Source organism: Neophocaena asiaeorientalis, unplaced genomic scaffold (genome assembly GCF_003031525.2).
Source record: "Neophocaena asiaeorientalis asiaeorientalis breed wild unplaced genomic scaffold, Neophocaena_asiaeorientalis_V1.1 scaffold134, whole genome shotgun sequence".
NCBI lineage: Eukaryota > Metazoa > Chordata > Mammalia > Artiodactyla > Phocoenidae > Neophocaena > Neophocaena asiaeorientalis.
The window spans coordinates 27,976,962-27,998,259 of NW_020185339.1; the positions used below are offsets into that span (position 1 = coordinate 27,976,962).

The following is a 21,298-nucleotide window of genomic DNA, read 5'->3' on the forward strand; positions in this document are numbered from 1 at the left end:
TAAATTCCTTTTTCGATGCGGGCAACCAGCCCCAATTGGGCTATTTCCAAATGACTCTGCTCTAGCAAAGAGTTATGTGAAAAATAAAATTTCTCATTATTTAACCTATTGTTTTATTCTCGCTAAACTAAATTCATCAAGTTACCTGTAGGGCCACAGCTACAGCTGCACTTATGTTACTATTACATGGTGAAGCAGTATTTGTTCTCGATGGCTTTGCAGTACTCGGGGAAGAAACTGGTATAGTTGTCTGGTTGGGAACATCTTTCTGAACAGTGGAATCCTCTGTTAGATCCTTTTCTTGCTGAGTTGTGCTATGGAAAAAAGAACTTGACATTAGGCTTAGTATAGAGCACAAAGAAACACCTGAGAAATGATCAGAAGAAAAAGTAATCTTAATGTGAGAGATCATCTACTTTGAAATTGTACCTTAATGCAGAAAGCTCAGCTGTACATGGAGGACTGGTGCTCATACTGAGTTGCTGGGCAGAGGTGCAGTCTGTCTGTTCATCCTCTGCAGTCACCGGGCAACTAACTCTCAACTCTTCCTTATCCTTAAAGTGGAAACATATTTCAAAATTGAACTTTTATAGATACTTCTCCAAAGAAGATAAACAAATGGCCAATAAGCACATGCATGAAAAGCTCAACATAACTGTCCATTAGGGAAATGCAAATCAAACCCACAATGAGAAACTGTTTCACACTCACTAGGATAGCTATAATCAGTAAGACAGACAATAATGAATGTTACTAACGGTATGTAGATATTAGGACTCTCATACATTGAGGGTGGAAATGTAAAATGATGCAGCCACTTTGCAAAAACAGTCTGGCATGGGGATTCCCTGGTGGCGGAGTGGTTGAGAGTCCGCCTGCCGATGCAGGGGAAACGGGTTCGTGGCCCGGTCCAGGAAGATCCCACATGCCGCGGAGCAGCTGGGCCCGTGCGCCATGGCCGCTGAGCCTGCGCGTCCGGAGCCTGTGCTCCGCAACAGGAGAGGCCACAACAGTGAGAGGCCTGCGTACCAAAAAAAAAAAAACAGTCTGGCAGCTCCTCAAAAAGTTAAATATAGAGTTACCATATGACCCAGCAATTCTGCTCAGTTATAAACCCAAGAGGAAATACGTCTATACAAAAACTTATACACAAATGTTCACAATAACATTATTCACGATAGCCAAAAAGTGAGAACAAGCTAAATATTCAGCTGGTGAGTGGATAAACAAAATGTGGTGTAACTATCCAGTGGAATATTATTGCACAATGAAAGGAATGAAGCACTGATACACACTATGACAAAGAATGACCCTTGAGGACATTATGCTAAGTGAAATAAGACAGTCACAAAAAGACAAATACTGTTTGATTCCACTTATATGAGATACCTAGAGTAGTCAAATTCAGAGACAAAGCAGAATGGTGGTTGCCAGGGCCTGAGAGAAGTGGGGGAATGTGAGCTGCTATTTAATGGGTAAACCATTTTAGTTTTGCAAGATACAAACAGTTCTGGAGACTGGTTGCACAACAATGTAAATGCATTTAACACTACTTAACTGTACATGCTTAACATGGTCAAGATGATAAATTTTATGTTATGTGCATTTTACCGCAAGTAAAAAACGAATATCAAGAAAGAGCCCTAGGGCTTCCCTGGTGGCGCAGTGGTTGAGAATCCGCCTGCCAATGCAGGGCACACCGGTTTGAGCCCTGGTCCAGGAAGATCCCACATACTGTGGAGTAACTAAGCCTGTGCACCACAACTACTGAGGCTGCGTGCCTAGAGCCCATGCTCCGCAACAAGAGAAGCCACTACGATAAGAAGGCTGCGCACCACAATGAAGAATAGCCCCTGCTCACCGCAACTAGAGAAAGCCTGTGCACAGCAACAAAGACCCAATGCAGCCAAAAACAAACAAACAAACAAACAAATAAATGTGTCTGTGTATCACACCTCACCAAATCTGAGAAGCCATCAACTTTAAAACACACCATTATTTTATATACTAAGAAAAAACACTGCCACTAAAACTACAATAGTTTTTAAATTATAAAACAGCCTGACTTTCATGGGGAAAATGTAATAATAATACTTTTTTTTTTTTAAAAAAAGGTCTTAGGGGCTTCCCTGGTGGCGCACTGGTTGAGAGTCCGCCTGCCGATGCAGGGGACATGGGTTCGTGCCCCGGTCCGGGAAGATCCCACGTGCCACGGAGCGGCTGGGCCCATGAGCCATGGCCGCTGAGCCTGTGCTCTGCAATGGGAGAGGCCACAACAGTAAGAGGCCCGTGTATCGCAAAAAAAAAAAAAAAAAGGTCTTAGAAGTGGTGAAACAATTACAAAATTGCATAATTTTTTTAACAAGGGAAGACAGTGAAATACCTTCAAACTTCTGAGGGAAAATGATTTCTAATAGAGAGTTCTACAGAGATAAGCTACTGATCAAGTGTGAGAACAGAAGAACATTTCAGAATGCAAGATCTCAAGAAATTTATACTAAAAACCTTACACAGGAAGCCTGGGAAGATGTGACCCACCATAATTTGGGGAAGTCATACAAGAGTAAGAAAAAGAAGGGATCCACCGAAGAAGAGTAAAGAAAATTCCCAGGATGACAGTGAAGTCCCAGGAACACAGCTGTGCAGAGTATAAGAAAGGAGACATAATAACAATATACCATAAGCCTCAGTTATGGAAAAAAATGATGCAATATTGAGATGTGACATACAAATGATGGCATGACCTAGTCTACCTGGCAGTGTCTTTTACTTTCTTAGTGATACCAAAATAATGGGGCATCTTGTAATTGATGGCAGCATAGATATGATGAAGTACAATATACTGAGAGGATGAGAAAAGTATATTGGTTTAAGAGAGCTAAACCCTCAGCTTCTAGAATGTAAAGTTAATAGAAACGTCTAAAACTGAAAAATCTAAGAAGGAGCAGTATAAACATGTTAATTAGATATACAGGGATAAATGTCAGGAGAAAAAGCTAGAGTTGAAAGTGGTAGCAGGGGACTACTATTTTTCATTATAAGCCTAGATATACTATGTACATGTACTGTTGAAAATGAAGCTGAATTAGAAACAAAAGGTAGAAAATGAGAAAAATTTGTGGGGCATGAGGATTTAGCATATAAAGAGGTCTGCACTTAAAAAAACATTGTAGGATGGGTTATCCCAACCTTTTGACATCAACTCTCCATTTATTTGGAAGACTGAGTTTACCAGAGTAGCTTAGAATTCATTCGCGTTATCACTTAATTATCGATATATGCACTTAAGTGGAAATGACATTTTCCATTCAGCTTTCATAAATTAGTTCTACCAAGCTGGGTTGACTGATACAAAGACAGGCAAAGGTGAAGAAACATTTTATTGACCTTGTGCAGCTTTATCACAAATCTTTTCATAATACTCAGAGTATGCTAAAAACTCATGAATAAACACTATGATAGAAATAAACATTGAGTGCAAATAAAATGTTAAATAACCCTGAAAACAAAGGCAAAAGATTGGTCCCATAAGATAAAGATTGGATGCTTCAGTGTTTACCTTTTCTTTGCAGACACCTTTAACAACATCAGACAACCTACTCTCCAAAACAAGTTCACCTGGCGTTCTTGATGAACTTCCAGGTAAAGGAGGAAAATTTGAGGCTAATAAGTCAAACTTTGGTGTTGGAGCCTTTGCTTCAGCTGTTGAAGGATGGGGTCTCTAAAAGACACAAATCAAAAAACAGGTTACATGCTCATCTCATTCTCTAATTCTGTACCACAGAAGCTGAAAGCTCTAAGAAACAAACAAACCAAACTCCACCTAATGAAGAGAACTGTTCCTCTACAAATTCCTGGATTCTCATTTTAGTTGAGTTCTCATTAGTATTGATCAATCTGACCTATCTTTAGTCAGCTCCTTCTATTGGTTCTTTTGCAAACTCTGCCACACTCTTTAAACCTTCTAATCAATCTCCACTATTCTTTGCTTTCTAAATTTGCTATACCCTCTTCCATAACAAAAATAAACACAAAAACCCCTACACTATCTAAATTTGCCATCATCTTTTCTCCTTTTACAGTCTCAAGGGTAAACAATATCCTTCCTTGAAAATCTTTTCATCTTTCTCCTCCACCCACCACTCTCTATACCCTCTGACAAACCTCTCACTTGTATCTTCTTCTCTACTCCCTCACCGCACCACTAAAATTGCTTTGACAAGTCACCAATGCCTTCTTCCACAATGCAAAATCTGACAGACTTTTTTTTCTGACCTCACTCTAGCATTTGGTATGGTAAACATTCTTTCCTGTGGGAGCTCATTCTTCCGTTAGCTTCTGATACCTCTTTTCCTTCATTCTCAGATCTGACAAGCATGTGCTCTTCTCCCACTGACCACCTCTTTGGATGGTTTTGGTTTCTATATGATTGCCACTCTTTCTCCCTTTCCATACTCTCCCTGTGTGATATCCATTATCCACAGCTTCAACTACTAGCTACATGCAAACAACTCTTAAAACAATCTTTTTCACTTTTTGGTGAATTTTTGCTGCACAACTCTGAAAATTTACCAAAACTCACTAGGTTGTACGCTTTAAATATTTTCAGACCAGATCTTTGCCTGAAACCCAGATATCAATTTGCCTATTAGCTATCTCCACTTGGATTTCTCTTGGATACTTCAAACAACAAAATGAATAATCACATTTTTCAGCCCCACAGCTACTATGTTCCTCAAGTTCCATTCTTGGCCTTTTTAAAAATCACTTACTCTACTGAGAGTCCCCTGCATGATCTCATCTACTCTTGTAACTTTAATTACTACATGTAAGCTTACAAATCCTAAATTGTACCTCTAGCTAAGATCTCCTCACTGCACAAGGGTACCCCCACCCTGCTCTTTGTACTAAGAAGCATGCCGGTCTCCTGTTTCTTCAGTCCTAATCTTCAGTCCTCAATGCAGGTATTTTCAACATATTAAACAGACCTCTAACCTAATCTCTCCTCTCCTCAATTATTCAGGGCCACTTGAGGATTCACATAGACTGCTACAATGGTATCCTAAAAAAGGTGTTGCCTAAAGTCTCAAGGCTGCCATGGTATAGAAAGCTATAAATGAAAAACCAACACTTTTAAAAGGTTCACAGTTTGCCCCAAGGACTATTCTTTTTGTTATAATGCAATATTTTTCTTCTTTGAAAATTTGTACCTTTTCACTGCTTAAACATGTGATATCTGTATACGTATGTGTATATGTACACTATATAGTATACTATTATGTATGTATACAATTCACTACTTATACATGTAAAGTATTATATTTCACATTTATGATATAAGTGTAAATTCCAGGCAGGGTTTTCTTCAGACCTCCATGTCTTCCTGTACTATTTTTATTCCTCAACTCCTTTTGACCACAGTTAAGAAATGGGAAACAATCACCATGAACAAACCACACACACAAAAAAAATATGAATAATTTGAAGCTAGGTAAGTGAGGATTCAAATAAGAACCTGCCTAGAACTATAAAATTTTTTTTTTTTAATCTCGAAGTGGTTTTACAGGATTGGCAAATATAAGAATCAGCACTAGGTAGAAAACTGCCCCCAAGTAACAATTAATAAATAGTACAACAGTTTCCAACACCATCCAACAGAGCTTTAAAAGTGAATCACATATGCTACCAGACTGGCAAAAAATCATATACCTTGTAAGGCTTATGGATAAACAAACTTTTTTTCAAAGAGTGAAAATCAGCACAACCCCTATAGAAAGCCATTAGGCAGCAACTTACTGAACTGTGACTCAGAAATTCCACTTCTAGGGATTGTCCTTCAGATACTACAGCACACATAAGAAGTGATGGTTATATGATGTTATCATTGCACTGTCTGTGGCAGCATTGTACAATCAAAAGATTGAACCTCTTTAAATTTCCATTAATAAAGCAATAATTAAACTTTCCATGGAATATTTTCATATATTTTATTTTAAACCATGTGAACAGATTAGGTATTCAAGTAATTTTTTTTAAAAGTGAGCAACACAGGTCAAAGTTCTAACTATATGTGTGCTTTAAGGGTGAGGGGTAGTGGTGATGGTGGCTATTTCAGGGTAAGAACAGGCTCTAATTATAATCAATATTATAATCAATAAAACAAAAACCCAGAAAGATACACCAGAAGTCAACGCCATAGTAAATCACAGAAGAAAAAAAAATTTGAACGTATGTAATTAAAGGTTAAAAAAAAAAAAAAAAACTTACTGGGATCCTTTCATCTTCCCGACGTCTTCGACCTCTGAAGAGAGTTCTCCTTTAAACAATGACAAAAGGGAGTGGGGGTGGGGAAGCAGGTGGGAGGGACAACTCATAAGTTTCTTCAAATGTATACATTCTATCAAAGATGGGTGAACTTCTATTTTAAGTATCTATACTTCCTAAATCTCCTTTATTATTAAAAGATATATTTTCTTCTGAAAAGACCCTGAGCTAATCTACCAAAAACTTCACCTACTACCACCACTACCACTAAGTAAGCTGGGCCCATTTTTATTAGCAGTGCTCCCTCCAAATCAGAAGCATATTAGGGTTCATTTTTTTTGTTTTGTTTAGAAGGGTAGATAACATATAACTCCATTCCCACAGTTTAGATGTTGCTAGAAATTAAAACTATGATGCAGATGGAATCTTATCTTTCTAAGCTAATCTTTCCTTAGTGAACTGTAAAGAACTTCAGAATAACTTTTATAAACCTCTGACTCAGAGCTATATGGGCATTCTGAATTTCTTAATTATGAAAAACTAGTAACACATATTACATGAATAAAGTATTTAGCATAACTATATACCAATAATTAAATTTAAAAATCACTAGATCATGGTCTTCAAACATTCATATTATGATTAAAGAATTTTCATATACTTTATTTCCATATTTATTACCATATTTCCTTACCTGCCCCTACCATAGTCCCCATTCTGTTCCATCTGCAAAGTGGGAGTCTCTTTTGGAAGGTAGCTTTGCTCCTGGTGCCCTGTTACTGTAGGGTTATGTCGTTCAGTTGCAAAGTTCCTTGAACCAGATCTGTTCAATGGTCCATCCCCCAATGACACAGAGCCCTCTGTTGAGTGTTCTGAACCACTTGACCTAAAATGAGGCTTCACACTATAAGAAATATAAGACCATATATGTGAAAGGATAAATTAAAATGGAAAATATTTTCTCTTAATGGTAGAGACTCTTAACAGGCCAAGTTAAAAATTGCCTTCTGCTCTATTCTGATTTTCCATAAACTGGGTTGGACACAGAAGCATTGTGTTGTAAAAATGTAAACCCTTTAATGTCTCAGACATATTATTTTTAAAAGGCAAAGAATTTTTACATTAAAAAAAAGCTGTTTGGAGAGATTTGGGAAGTGATCCAAAGTTCTTCAAGATAAGGCTACTTCTACCCCCAAATTTAGGATATAACTAGGATTTTAGCTAATTTCTTTAACACGAACTGCAGTTCTGATACATCTAAATCAGCCAGGCTGGAAGCTTATTGAGTCTATGCCATACATTCTCAATGGGGCAACAATACCCACAAAGGGAGTAAGAACTGGCATACATTACACAAATAGATATACAATAATCTCTATTATTAAATTTTCATATGGGGGAATTGGGGGAAAAGTCTAAAAAAACTCTTTAGGGGACTGATAATTTTTTTTTAAAGTAAGGAACAGTGGAATATATTAAAATCCCAGCTTCCTACTAAGCATCCCTCTCCAAATGAAATCAGTTGTTCAAAGATCCAACAAAGATGTGAGACCAAAAAACTAGGAAAATATAACGCAACTAATAGCCTGGCATGACTTCATGAATTAAGGTATGGAATCTGGTAAAAAACAAACCAAACCAAAGACAAACAAAGCAAAACAAAACAAAAACAAAAACCACCTACATCTAACAAAAGTAGTTTTTATCTTGGATGATGGGTATAAGTACCCAACTCTCTTAACAATTTGTAAGCAGATGAAGCTAAGGCAGGGTAAAGGAGAGAGGATGCAGTTTAATCAATAGTGAAAACATCTAAAGTAAGCCCAAGAAACTGAGGACCCTGGCTCTACAGGAGATTAAAAAAGGAAGTATTAGATCTCTATTTAGCCCCTTGCTTGCAGTTTATATACTCCATTTTTTAAGTCTATTTTCATAGTTACAAATTTATAATATTAATAACACACTGTAAATTCCTGGTTCTTTGAATAGGGATTTTAAACCTCATAATTATGAACAATTAAACATTAATTCCAATAGCATCTCCAGCTATCCTACTAACTCTTTAGAGAGTATAACAAATTAGATTACTACTACTAAAACTTAAACATAAAAATTAGGCTATAATGTTGGGCTAAGTCTCATATACAATACTTTTCCAGATAATTACTTATGCGTTACAAAATAGTTTCTGAATAGCAATGAAATTTACAGTATGTCAACTAACACAAACTAATTTACATTATCCATCATATCTGAAAATGACCTCATGAGGTAGATATTGCTGTTTATGTATCTGTTCAGAAACTATCACTCACTGAAATTCTCTCATTGCATTTCAATACACCCAGTAAACAAGTTATTAGGTTTAACAGCCCTCAGATCTCATAATCTTACCCTTCACAGAGAGGGACTTAACAATCGCAGTCTTGGCAAAAGAAAAAAGGATGATGAAAGAAAGAAGTGATAAAAGATGTAAAGGAAGAAGGAAAATGACAGAAAGATAAAGTATGAAAGGTAGAAAATTGCCCAGACTTCTGAAAGTTAGTCCTATTCTCTCTAAGTAGGTCTAGTGATCATCACTGGGCTGTTACAAGGTTAATGTAATAAACTGCTCTTGACTGATAACTTAAATAAATAAAAATAAAGGCCTGGCAGTGGTCACTTCTTAGAAGTAAGAAGGAAGCAAGGATTTGGGTTGGTGGTCAAAAGGTTCTAGTTCATCTGCAATATCTGCATTTTTATAAGGAAGTATTCGTGTATTATTTCTGTGACTAAAAATTAACAACAATCTGTATTGGTCAAACAAACGCAAAAAACTGTACACAAGTAGTTTTGAATAACAAGCAAAATTATACTAATCCTATCCTGTATCTTCAAAACCAGATATATATCCTTATAAGCAAGAATGACTTGGGACTTCCCTGGTGGCGCAGTGGTTAAGAACCTGTGCTCCCAATGCAGGGGGCTTAGTATCGATCCCTCCTCAGGGAACTGGATCCCACATGCACGCCGCAACTGAGGCGCCCACCTCCTGCAACCAAGGAGCCCACCTCCCAAAACTAAGACCAGGTCCATCCATCCATCCATCCATTCAACCAACCAACCAACCAAGTAAGTAAATAAATAAATATACTTTTTTAAAAAACCAAGAATGACTTGACTGTCATTCTTGGCTTTCTTATTGTATTTTTACCTCTTATTGTATTTTTATCTCTTTTTTTACCTCTTGAAAGCACAGCAGTGCTCTCAAGTGACAATAAAGGAATACCATAAGCCCACTTAATGTATTTTTAAGTAAAGCATTTGCAAACACCAATACTTTTTGTTGTTATTAAAAATTGTTTTTAGTCTCTTATAACCAAGACCTCTACTTCATGTAGACGTAACTGTTTAAAGCAAAATTCACCTCTTCAAAGAAACGTGAAATCAACAGATACATATTTTTACAAAGCTACTATTTCTAATCATGAGAAATCTGTATCTCCTCACAAGGGAAGTTATAAACTGTCATTTGTAGTAACTCAATAATTATTATTATTTTTTGGGGGGGTTCGCGGGCCTATCACTGTTGTGGCCTCTCCCGTTGCGGAGCGCGGGCTCCGGACGTGCAGGCTCAGCGGCCATGGCTCACGGGCCTAGCTGCTCCGCGGCATGTGGGATCTTCCCAGACCAGGGCACAAACCTGTGTCCCCTGCATCGGCAGGCGGACTCTCAACCACTGCGCCACCAGGGAAGCCCATTAACTCAATTACTTTTAAGAAAAAAACTTTACTAGCTATAGTAGAAGAAAAGAAAATGTGCTAATTTCAGGTCTGCTGATGATAAAAAGCCATGTAACCCTAGCAAGGTATTCATCCTCTTCAACTTTCACTTTCTTCAATTCATCTGTAAAATGAATTAAAACTACATCATAACAAAGGTCTTTCCAGATTTAAACATTACTGTCTCTGTGTGCACATGGAAATTAAATAATCTTTTTGGAACAACAGGATGGAGGTTAGAGGACAGTGTGTGTTTTTAAAGCTCACTGTACTTCTACTCATATGTCCTAGCAATACTTCAATTTTGCTGTTATTACTGTATCACCAAACTAAGGATCAACTACAAGAGCACAAGTAATCTTTTGTTTATAAAGAATCCTTCATTCTTACAATACGAAGAGTTCTCATTCGAAACTTCATAAAGCAATTAAGAATGTGTATATGTAGTAAAATTTTCTGTACACTTAAAAATGATCTTCAGGGAATCCCCTGGCAGTCCAGTGGTTAGGACCTGGTGCTTTCACTGCCGTGGGCCCGGGGTTTGATCTGGGAAACTCAGTCAGGGAACTAAGATCCCACAGGCCGCAAGGCAGGGAAAAAAAAAAAAAAAAAGATATTTAAATGCTTTAACCAATTGTGTCAGTTAAAGTGAGTACATGGCTTCCCTGGTGGTGCAGTGGTTAAGAATCCTGCTGCCAATGCACGGGACACGGGTTCGTGCCCTGGTCCGGGAAGATCCCACATGCCGCAGAGCAACTAAGCCTGTGCTCCACAACTACTGAGCCCGAATGCCACAACTACCGAAGCCCGCGCGCCTAGAGCCTGTGCTCTGCAACAAGAGAAGCCACTCAATGAGAAGCCTGTGCACCACAACAAAGAGTAGTCCCCGTTTGCCGAAACTAGAGAAAACCTGCGCACAGCAACTGAAGACCCAACGCAGCCAAAAGTAAAATAACTTAAATAAATTTTAAAATAAATAAATAAATTCCAACTATCGTTTTTTATCTTACCGATTTTTTTGGAATGGTCGACCCATATTCACAGCAGCAGCAGCAGCAGCAGCAGCAGCAGCAGCATTTGTTTTATAAGATCCTGGTGAATTAAAGCCATTCACAAAACTACCATTGGGAAAAGGAGCCTAAAAGAAAATTTTAATGTTTAAAAGCTATTCATAGTAAAGACAAAAATCTGGTGTGAAGGTCATAAGAAACTTCTGATGAACTAACCTAGCATCAATTTCTTTGATAAGCCAAAAATAATTTTAAACATTTGCAATACTCACTCCAAGTTATCACTTGAATTACAGAACAAGGAACAACTGGTTCAACACTTAATAAAGAATATTTCTCTCTGAAAAAGTTTCACAAAACTAAAATCATTTTAAATCATTCAGGATTTTTCCAGTCTATTAATTTACTCAGCAACATTTAAAGAATAAAATGATAGGAACCAATAGCTCAACTCTTAGACTTAGTCATATGCATATATTTGATATGGGGGATTAAATATCCTTATCATCATTTAAAAGCCAGAAAGTAACCAATATCAACACAAAACAAAATAAAACATGAACTCTAATTCTAGCTGATTTCTTCAAATTTCAGCTTCAGTGAAAAAATTGTATTATTCTGTAAGGATCTCACTTACCAGTGGTGTTTCAAAGTAAGGTGTGGGATTTGGAGACCAAGACTGAGGCACAATACTATAAACAGAGTACTGTTGGTGAGGATTATATACAGGCTGCATAAAGACCGGTGAGGCATACTGTGCTTGAGTTTGAATGGGCGGACTATACATACTAGAATCCATTAATCGATAACCATTCTTAGCAAAAAAAGTATTGATGGCTTTTATCCTTGCCTAGAAGCAAGAAGAACACAAAGGATATAATCACAAAGGATAAAGTGTATATTTTCACAAATACATTTAATTTACATTTGGATCATATTTTCCATGACATTATTTCCATGTACTATAGAGTTAGTAGAGCAAGAGAAAAGGAAATGATTTATAGCTGTACTTTTAAAAACTTTTACCTGGCAAATACAATTAATACAATAAACAAAGTAAAACCGTGAATGTCAAAATATTAAAACTAACTGCAACTTATCACAAGGGGGAAAAAGAAAGGCAAATGGCTCTTATATGAAAAGATGCTAGACCTTGCTCATAAGAGAAATGCAATTAAAATGGGATTAACATTTCTCACTTATAAAATTGGAAAAAGTCTAAAAATTTGACAACATACTCTATTGATAAGGCTGTGGCAAAACAGGTACTCTGATACATTGATGATGGGCATTCAAAACAACACAACCCTTAAAAAGGAAAATTCAGCAATGTCTTCCAAAATATCACATATGCATATTGTCATATTCTTATCAACCCCACTTCTAAGAAATTTACCACATATACACAGACCAAAAAGAGGTTTTTAAAAAAATGATGCATACGGCTATTCACTGACACTTACTATGATAGGAAGTGGGGGGACGTAGGGGGTGAGGGGGCTCAGACCCACATCTCTCCCACACACACGCTCACACACACGAGACAACCCAACAGTCCATCAATGATTGAAAACAACGTGGTATATCCACACAATTATCAGATGTAAGAAAAAACAAAAAAAGAAAGAAACCTGAGGAACTGCTCTAAATATTATAATGGAGTGATTTCCAGAAAATACTATTTAAAAAGAAAAAAGAGGCAATGCAAGGAGAAAGATATGTATAGTAAGGTGTTGTTTAGATAAGTTAGATGTGGATATGAAGATATATACTTGCATTCATACACACAGACACGTGAATACGAATTTAATATACTGCTTTAGATATTTTACTTTTAAGCCATGCACACATTGAATAAAATTTTAAAAAATCAGTTTGTAAAAGTTCAATGCAAAATGAACCTAAATGTGTATCCAACTAGAGGAATAACACAGAGAAACTCTAAATGACTTTTGGTATTTTTATTCTGAGACTTCTGTCTGTGATTTTGGATATAGCAAATCATAAATTATATATTGGGGTCACTGACATCTGAGATTTTCACGTGGGAGAAAAGAGATGCAGACAGCAACTGAAGAAGTAAAAACCATGTAGCCTGAATTTAAATCGAAAGCATCTATATAAACTCATGATATATATTGTCATTTAAAAAAAAAGTATTTAATAGCTCTGTTCAAAGAAAAGGCTTAGAAATAACAACCAAACAATTAGCCAGAAGCACTCCTTGTGCCTAACCAGTGGACTGCAAAACATTACTTTCCCATAAAAGTAACATCGCAACTCCAGAGCCTTTTGACACAAGATGTACAAGAGCCTGGAATATCTTGTCACACTAGAGAGCAAGGAACATTGAAAATTACCATTACAAAAGGACTCAAAGAGGCCATACTTCATCAGTAAGGACAATGAACACACCAAATATGTTTAAATATTCAAAACCAAAAAATATCTGAATGGTCGTTTTTGAAGGTTGCCAGGGAACCGACACATTATTTTGAAAACTGGTAGTAAAAGCTAGAACCAAGCATTTATCACACATTGCATATATGAGCTGTACCTCAGGGTAATGAAGATGAAGGAAAGCTTTTCTTTATGGAAGTGTTTCAAATAATAAATGGAAAAAAGCACAGAAATAGTACCACTTTGCAACCATTAACAAATCAATATATCTAGTCAATGATCAGCAGCAGCTAGTATAAGAGAGACACACAAAGACATATACTACATGTTTTTGTTCTCTTTGCTGCTCCAAAATAAAATCTAATTCTGATTAAGCCTCTAGATCTAGCTACCAATTTGCATAAAATACAGAGGTCAGAGGATCGTGTTAAACTACACTCAAGAATACAACTTGGGACTTCCCTGGTGGCACAGTGGTTAAGAATCCGCCTGCCAATGCAGGGGACATGGGTTCGTGCCCTGGTCCTAGAAGATCCCACATGCTGTGGAACAACTAAGCCCATGCACCACAGCTACTGAGCCTGTGCTCTAGAGCCCGCGAGCCACAATTACTGAAGCCCATGCACCGCAACAAGAGAAACCACCGTAATGAGAAGCCCGCGCACCGCAACGAAGAGTAGCCCCCACTCACTGCAACTAGAGAAACTCCACGCGCAGCAATGAAGACCCAACGCAGCCAAAAATAAATAAATTTATATTAAAAAAAAAACTTATTAAAAAAAGAGCTCGTTTTTAAAACAAAAAAATATAACTAGTCAATTCAAAAGTGGGCAGAGAACTTGAATAGGTATTTCTCTAAAGAAGACACATAAGTGGCCAATAAGTAGGTGAAGAGATGCTCAATATCACTAATCACTGAAGAAATGCAATTAAAACCACGAAGAGATATCACATCACATTCATTAAAAGAGCTACTATCAAGAAACAGAAAACAGCCAAATGTTGGAGAGGATGTGGAGAAACTGGAACCCTTGTGCACTGTTGGTGGGAATATAAAGTGGTATAGCCGTTGTGGAAAACAGTATGGAGGTCCCTCGAAAAATTAAAAATAGAATTACCATATGACCCAGCAATTCCACTTCTGGGTATATATGCAAAAGAATTAAAAGCAGAATCTTGAAGAGAAATCTGTATACCGATGTTCATAGCAGCCTTATTCACAAAAGCTAAAATGTGGAAGCAAACCCAAGTGTCCATCAATAGATGAATGGATAAACAAATTGTTGTATATACATACAATGGATTATTCAGCCTTAGAAAGGAGGGAAATTCTGCAATATGCTACATGGATGAACCTTGAAGACACCATATTAAAGTGAAATAAGCAAGTCACAAGGAGACAAATACTATATGATTCCATTTATATGAGGTAAATGGTCAAAAATCAAAGTATGGGCTGAAGGAGGGGAAAGTGGAGAGTTACTGTATAATAGGCAGAGTTTCAATTTTATAAGAAAAGAGTTATGAGAATGGATGGTGGTGATGGCTGCACAACAACGTGAATGTGTTTAATATTACGGCACTGATAAATGAAATTAAAATTTAAAATCGTTAAGATGGTAAATTTTATGTATGTGTATTTTAACACAATAAAAAAACACATAGCTAATGAAATGTATAATGTGAGAAACTTTGTAAGACAAATAACAGTGATTTCAAAAACATACTTCCAAAAGTAAAACTAAAGAGGCAGAGGACAAGATCATAAATTGTATTTTATATTTTTTATTATTATTATTTTGCTGCTCCCCGTAGCTTGTGGGATCTTAGTTCCCTGACCAGGGATCGAACCTGGGGCCCCAGCAGTGAGAATGCCGAGTCCGAACCACTGGACTACCAGGCAATTCCCCAAATCATAAATTTTAAGAAAGAAAAAATGTGAATCAGGAAAATGTGAACAGTGCCTGATGTTTAAGAAATTATTGTTTATTTTTCAAAAAGTGTGATAGTAGTGTGGCTATTTTTTTTAATCCCTTTCTTTTAGAGATACCAGTATTAGTTTATTTACATACAGATGAAATTAAGTTTCAAATTTGCTTCAAAAAACCTGGGGACATCGGGAAGTAGGTGGGATTAAGATGAAACAAGAACAGCCATGCTCTACTAATTAATCTATTAAAACCAAATAAATATGCTATGGATAAAAGGGAAATAATGTTCTTAAAAACTGAATAAAAGGGGAAACCTCAGCAGAGAAGGAATATATTGTTTAAAATAGAAATGCTAGAACCCAACTTGAAGATGAATTCAAGTCCACAGAAAGTATCCAATCTGAAGAAGAAAGAGATGGAAGAAAAACAGAATCGCAGTGAATCAAGCAATACTACGTATGTGTAACTGAAGTCTCAAAAGGAGAGGAGAAAGTGAGTCAGGAAATTTTTTGAAAAACTAGAGGTTGAAATTCCCCCAATTTGGTGAAAAACATCAATTTACAAACAATAAGTTCAGAACACCCCAAGCAGTATAAATAGAAAACCATAGCTAGACACATTAGAGTCAACCTACTGAAAACGAAAGAGAAAACAAAACAAAAAATATCTTGGCGGCAGGTGGAGAAAAACAACATATATTACAAGAATGACTCACTAGAAAGAAGCCAGAAAACAATGCAATCTTAAAAGAAGGAAAAAAATTAAAACTATCAACCCAGAATTCTGTATCCATGTACATGTATCAATGTACAGAATTCTGTACCCATCAAAAATGAGTGTGAAATACAAGACAGCTTTAGATGAGGAAAAACTAAGAAAATTCATCCCTGGTGGGCACTGTTAAATAACATCAAAGGAAGTTCTTTAGCCTGAAAGGAACTAATACCAGGTAGAACTGATCTATGGAGGAAGAGCAATAAAAAATGCATTCTCGGGCTTCCCTGGTAGCGCAGTGGTTGAGAGTCCGCCTGGCAATGTAGGGGACACGGGTTCGTGCCCCGGTCCGAGAGGACCCCACATGCCGCGGAGCAGCTGGGCCCATGAGCCATGGCCGCTGAGCCTGCGTGTCCAGAGCCTGTGTTCCGCAACCGGAGAGGCCACAGCAGTGACAGGCCCGCGTACCGCAAAAAAAAAGAAAAGAAAAAAAAAAGCGTTCTTGCTTATTTACAAGAGAAACAAGATACAATGTGAAGCAACTTATTAGCACACACAATAAATGTTTCATTGGACTCTTCCACAAGCATATCTCTAAGCCAAAGTCTGCAAGGACCCCTGACCTTGGATGTCCACTGCACAAGAGTGAGAGCTCTCCCAAATTATCATGGGTGATTTTTATTAATTTTTGAATCATGAACACTATAATTTTCCAATTAATTGGGCACAAAGATACTATAATAAAATATAGCACTATGGTATAATAGCTTTTATAACTATTTTAAATTTTTGTGAAAAATGTAAATAACTATGATTTAGAGGAAAACACATGCAAAAGCATCTTTACATAAAATAGATAAAATCTAAGAAAAATGATAGGTCTAAATTGGAGTTTAAGCATTTAAAGCCATTTTATTAAAAAAAATTGTCAGAATCTAATTTCACATCAGATTTTAAACTACTTTAAAATAAATAACTCTCCATTAAAAAAATCTTTCTTAGGTTAAGAACAGAATTACTAATATTTATATTTTGTATTTGTATATGCTGTACTATAAAACAGAAATCAGTATGTATTAAATTAATTTACTTCATCAAAGAGCAAGTAGTAAAGAAATCATGTTAATATGCTGCAAGGAGTGTTTACATTCAATACAATATGCTTTATGGATTCAGGAAAGAGATTCTGTATTAGGTAGGGTAGAATACATTACTGTAATGAATATACAAATGATTTAAAAGGCCCAAACACAAAAAAATTACATTTACCTTGTTAATACATTTAACAAAATACGTTTAAGACATGTACGCCGAAAACTACAAAGCAATGAGGAGAGAAACGAAAAGCCTAGATAAATGGAGATACCATGTTAGAGGACTCGATATTAATAAGGTGGCAATCCTCTCAAATTAATGTATAGTGTCAATGCAACCCCAATCAAAATACCAGCAAATATTTTTGTAAAATCGACACACTGATTTGAAAATTTATATGAAAATATTAATGACTTGGAATACCAAAAATAATTTTGGAAAATCAAAACAACTTTGAGAACTTACATATTATCTGATTTTGTAACTTATAAAGCTACAGTAATCAAAACAGCAGGGAACTGACTTAAGGGACAAACAGATCAACAGAAAAGAACAGAGTCTAGAAATAGACCCAAGCACATATATGCTTTAATAGTCAACAAAGGAATAGTCTTCAACAAATGGTGCTGGAACAAGTATTATACTTCTTTTAAAAAAAGAATCTTGACTTTTCCTTCCAAAAAACACAAAGTAACTTGATATAGATCATAAGACGTAAATATAAATACTAAAACTATAATACTTCTAGAAGAAATCATGAAAAAAAATACTCATGACATTAGGAGGGGTTGATTTTAGAGAAGACAAAAATAATGAACCCTAAAAGAAAAAGGAGATGAAACAGACTTCATCAAAATTAAAAGTCTACTCTTTAATATACACTGTTAAGAAAGCAAAAGGCAATTCACAAACTAGGGCAAATATATTTGTAATATATTTGTAATATATTTGTAATACACATCTGACAAAAAACTTGTAACCAGAATACGTAAGGAATGCTTACAAATCAATAATCAGACTAACAACCAAATTTTTAAAGATACAAAAAAGATTTAAAAAGACAGTTAACTAAAACAGATGTATGGAAAGAACGAAGATGTCTAAGAACAAGTGACTAGATAATCAAATCACACTACAGGCATACTGTATTTTATTGCGCTTTGCTTTATTGTATTTCCCAAATATTGCAGTTAAAAAAATTTTTTAATGTATTTATTTATTATTATTATAATTTTTTTTGGCTGCGTCAAGTCTTTGTTCCTGCATGTAGGCTTTCTCTAGTTGCAGCAAGCGGGAGCTACTCTTCATTGCAGTGCGTGGGCTTGTCATTGTGGTGGCTTCTCTTGTTGCAGGGCACAGGCTCTAGGCACGCGGACTTCAGTAGCTGCAGCACACAAGCTCAGAAGTTATGGCTCGCTGGCTCTAGAGCACAGGCTCAGCAGTTGTGGCACATGGGCTTAGTTGCTCCACAGCATGTGGGATCTTCCCAGACCTGGGCTCAAACCCATGTCCCCATCACTGGCAGGTGGATTCTTAACCACTGTGCCACCCGGGAAGTCCCCACACAGTATTTCATTAGTTTCAAGTGTACAAAATACTGTCCAATATTTTTATATCAACAGCATTTAATAACTTTGTGTCTCTGTATGACATTTTGGTAATTCTCGCAATATTTCTCACTTTGTCAAAATTATTATCTTTGTTATGGTGATCTGTGATCTTTGATGTTACTAATCTAATTGTTTTGCGACACCACAAACCATGCCCATATAAGGCAATGAACTTAATCAACAGATGTGTTTCTGACTCCACCAATGGGCAGTTCTCCCGTTCTCTTCAATTCTATGAACGCTGAGAGAGGTGAGGAAGCTGCAGAAGAAAAGTCTGAAGCTAGCAGAGGTTGGTTCATGAGGTTTAAGGAAAGAAGACGTCTCCACAACATCAAAGTACAAGATGAAGCAGCAAGTGCTGATGTAGAAGCTGCAACAAATTATTCAGCAGATCTAGCTAAAATAAGTAATGAAGATTTTCAACGTAGACAAAACAGCTTTATATTGGAAGAAGATGCCATCTAGGACTTCCAGAGCTAGAGAGGATAAGCCAATGCCTGGCCTCAAGGCTTCAAAGCTTCAGAGGACAGGCCGATTCTCTTGTTATGGGCTAATGCAGCTGGTGACTTTAAGTTGAAACCAATGCTCATTAGCCATTCCAAAAATCCTTTGGCCCTTCAGAATTATGCTAAATCTACTCTACCTGTGTTCTGTGAATGAAACAACAAAGCTCAGATGATAGCACAACTGCTGACAACATGGTTTACTAAATATTTTAGGCCTACTATTGAGAACTACTGCTCAGAAAAAAAGATTCCTTTCAAAATATTACTGCTCACTGACAAGGCACCTGGTCACCCAAGAGCTCTAATGGAGATGCACGTTAAGATTCACGTTGTTTTCATGCCTGCTAACACAGCTTCCATTCTGCAGCCCATGGATCAAGGAGTAATTTCGACTTTCAAGTCTTATTATTTAAGAAATAGATTTCGTAAGGCTATATAGTAGCTGCCATGAATGACGGATCTGGGCAAAGTCAATCAAAAACCTCTGGAATGGATTCACCCATTCTAGACGCCATTAAGTTCATTCATGATTCATGGAAAGAAGACAAAATACCAACATGAATAGGAGTTTAGAAGAAGTTGATTCCAACCTTCATGGATAACTGAGCAGTTCAAGACTTCAGTGTAAGAAGTAACTGAAGATGCAGTGGAAATAGCAAGAGAACTAGAATTAGAAGTAGAGCCTGAAGATGGGACTGAATTGCTACCATCTCATGATGAAACTTAAACAGATGAGGAGTTACTTCTTATAGATTAGGAAAGAAAGTGGTTTCTTGAGATAGAATCTCCTTCTGATGAAGATGCTGGGAAGACTGTTGAAATGACAACACAGGATTTAGAATATTACATAAACTTAGTTGTTAAGGCAGTGGCAGGGCTTGAGAGGACTGAGTCCAATTTTAAAAGAGGTTCTACTGTGGATAAAATGCTATCGACAGCACTGTGTGCTACAGAGAAATGGTTTGTGAAAGGACAGAATTGATACAGCAAACTTCACTGTTGTCCTATTTTAAGAAACTGCCATGGCCACCCCAACCTTCAGCCACCACCATCCTGATCCATCAGCAGCTATCAACATCAAGGCAAGATCCCCCACCAGCAAAAAGATTACAACTGGTTGAAGACATGGATGATGATTGCCACTTTTTTTTTAGCAATGAAGTATTTTGAAATTAAGGTATGTACATTTTTTGACATAATGCTATTGCACACTTCACAGATTCCAGTAAAGTGTAAATGTAACTTTTATATGCACTGGGAAACCAAAAAATTCGTGTGACTTGCCTTACTGCAGTGGTCTGAAACTGAACCCTCCATACCTCCAAGGTATGCCTGTATATTCCTACACTGGAATACTACTTGGCAATAAAAAAGAGTGTACTACCAATACATGCTACAATACGGTTTACTAAAAATAATTATGGCAAGTGAAAGAAGTCAGGTACAAAAGAGAATATACTGTGTGGTTTCATTCATATGAAACTACAGAAGAAAACAAACCTATAGCAGCAGAAAGCAGATCAATAATTGCCAACACTGGATGTTGATGAGGGGAGACTGAGAAAACAACAGTGCATAAATTTGCAAAAACTAATAAAAATGTATGCTTCAAATAAGTACATTTTATTGTATGTAAACTATAAGAATGTTGATTAAAAAAGAAAATTTTTCTTAGAGAGGGCCTAGCAAAACTACATTCAAATCCAAAGGCATAAAGAAAAGTATCAATCTTGTAATCTTGCTACAACAAAATGGATTTCCACTCAAATACCACAAACATAGTAACAATTCAAATAGTTAATTTGACAAGAAGATTAAGCTCCTCTAAGAAATCATACAAATCAATAAGAAAATCTTCACAGAAAAATAGTCATGGGGACTTCCCTGGCAGTCCACTGGTTAAGACTCCATGTTTCCACTGCAGGGGGCACAGGTTCAATCCCTGGTCAGGGAACTAAGATCCCACATGTGTAGTGTGGCAAAAAAAAAAAAAAAAAAAAAAAAAAA

The 21,298-nt window shown here is 36.6% G+C and overlaps 1 protein-coding gene across 3 annotated transcripts in view; it reads right to left on the reverse strand.

Annotated features, from left to right (window-relative positions):
* LARP4 (La ribonucleoprotein 4) overlaps positions 1-21,298 on the reverse strand; it is a 64,093-nt gene that overhangs the window by 3,426 nt on the left and 39,369 nt on the right. For all 3 annotated transcript variants that reach the window (XM_024736852.1, XM_024736854.1, XM_024736855.1), the window contains 7 exons: positions 11,673-11,885; positions 11,036-11,163; positions 6,959-7,168; positions 6,268-6,316; positions 3,560-3,721; positions 430-554; positions 146-314 (listed from right to left, as the gene is read on the reverse strand). In XM_024736852.1, coding sequence (XP_024592620.1) covers positions 146-314; positions 430-554; positions 3,560-3,721; positions 6,268-6,316; positions 6,959-7,168; positions 11,036-11,163; positions 11,673-11,885 — 1,056 coding nt within the window. The remainder of the gene's footprint in view (positions 1-145; positions 315-429; positions 555-3,559; positions 3,722-6,267; positions 6,317-6,958; positions 7,169-11,035; positions 11,164-11,672; positions 11,886-21,298) is intronic.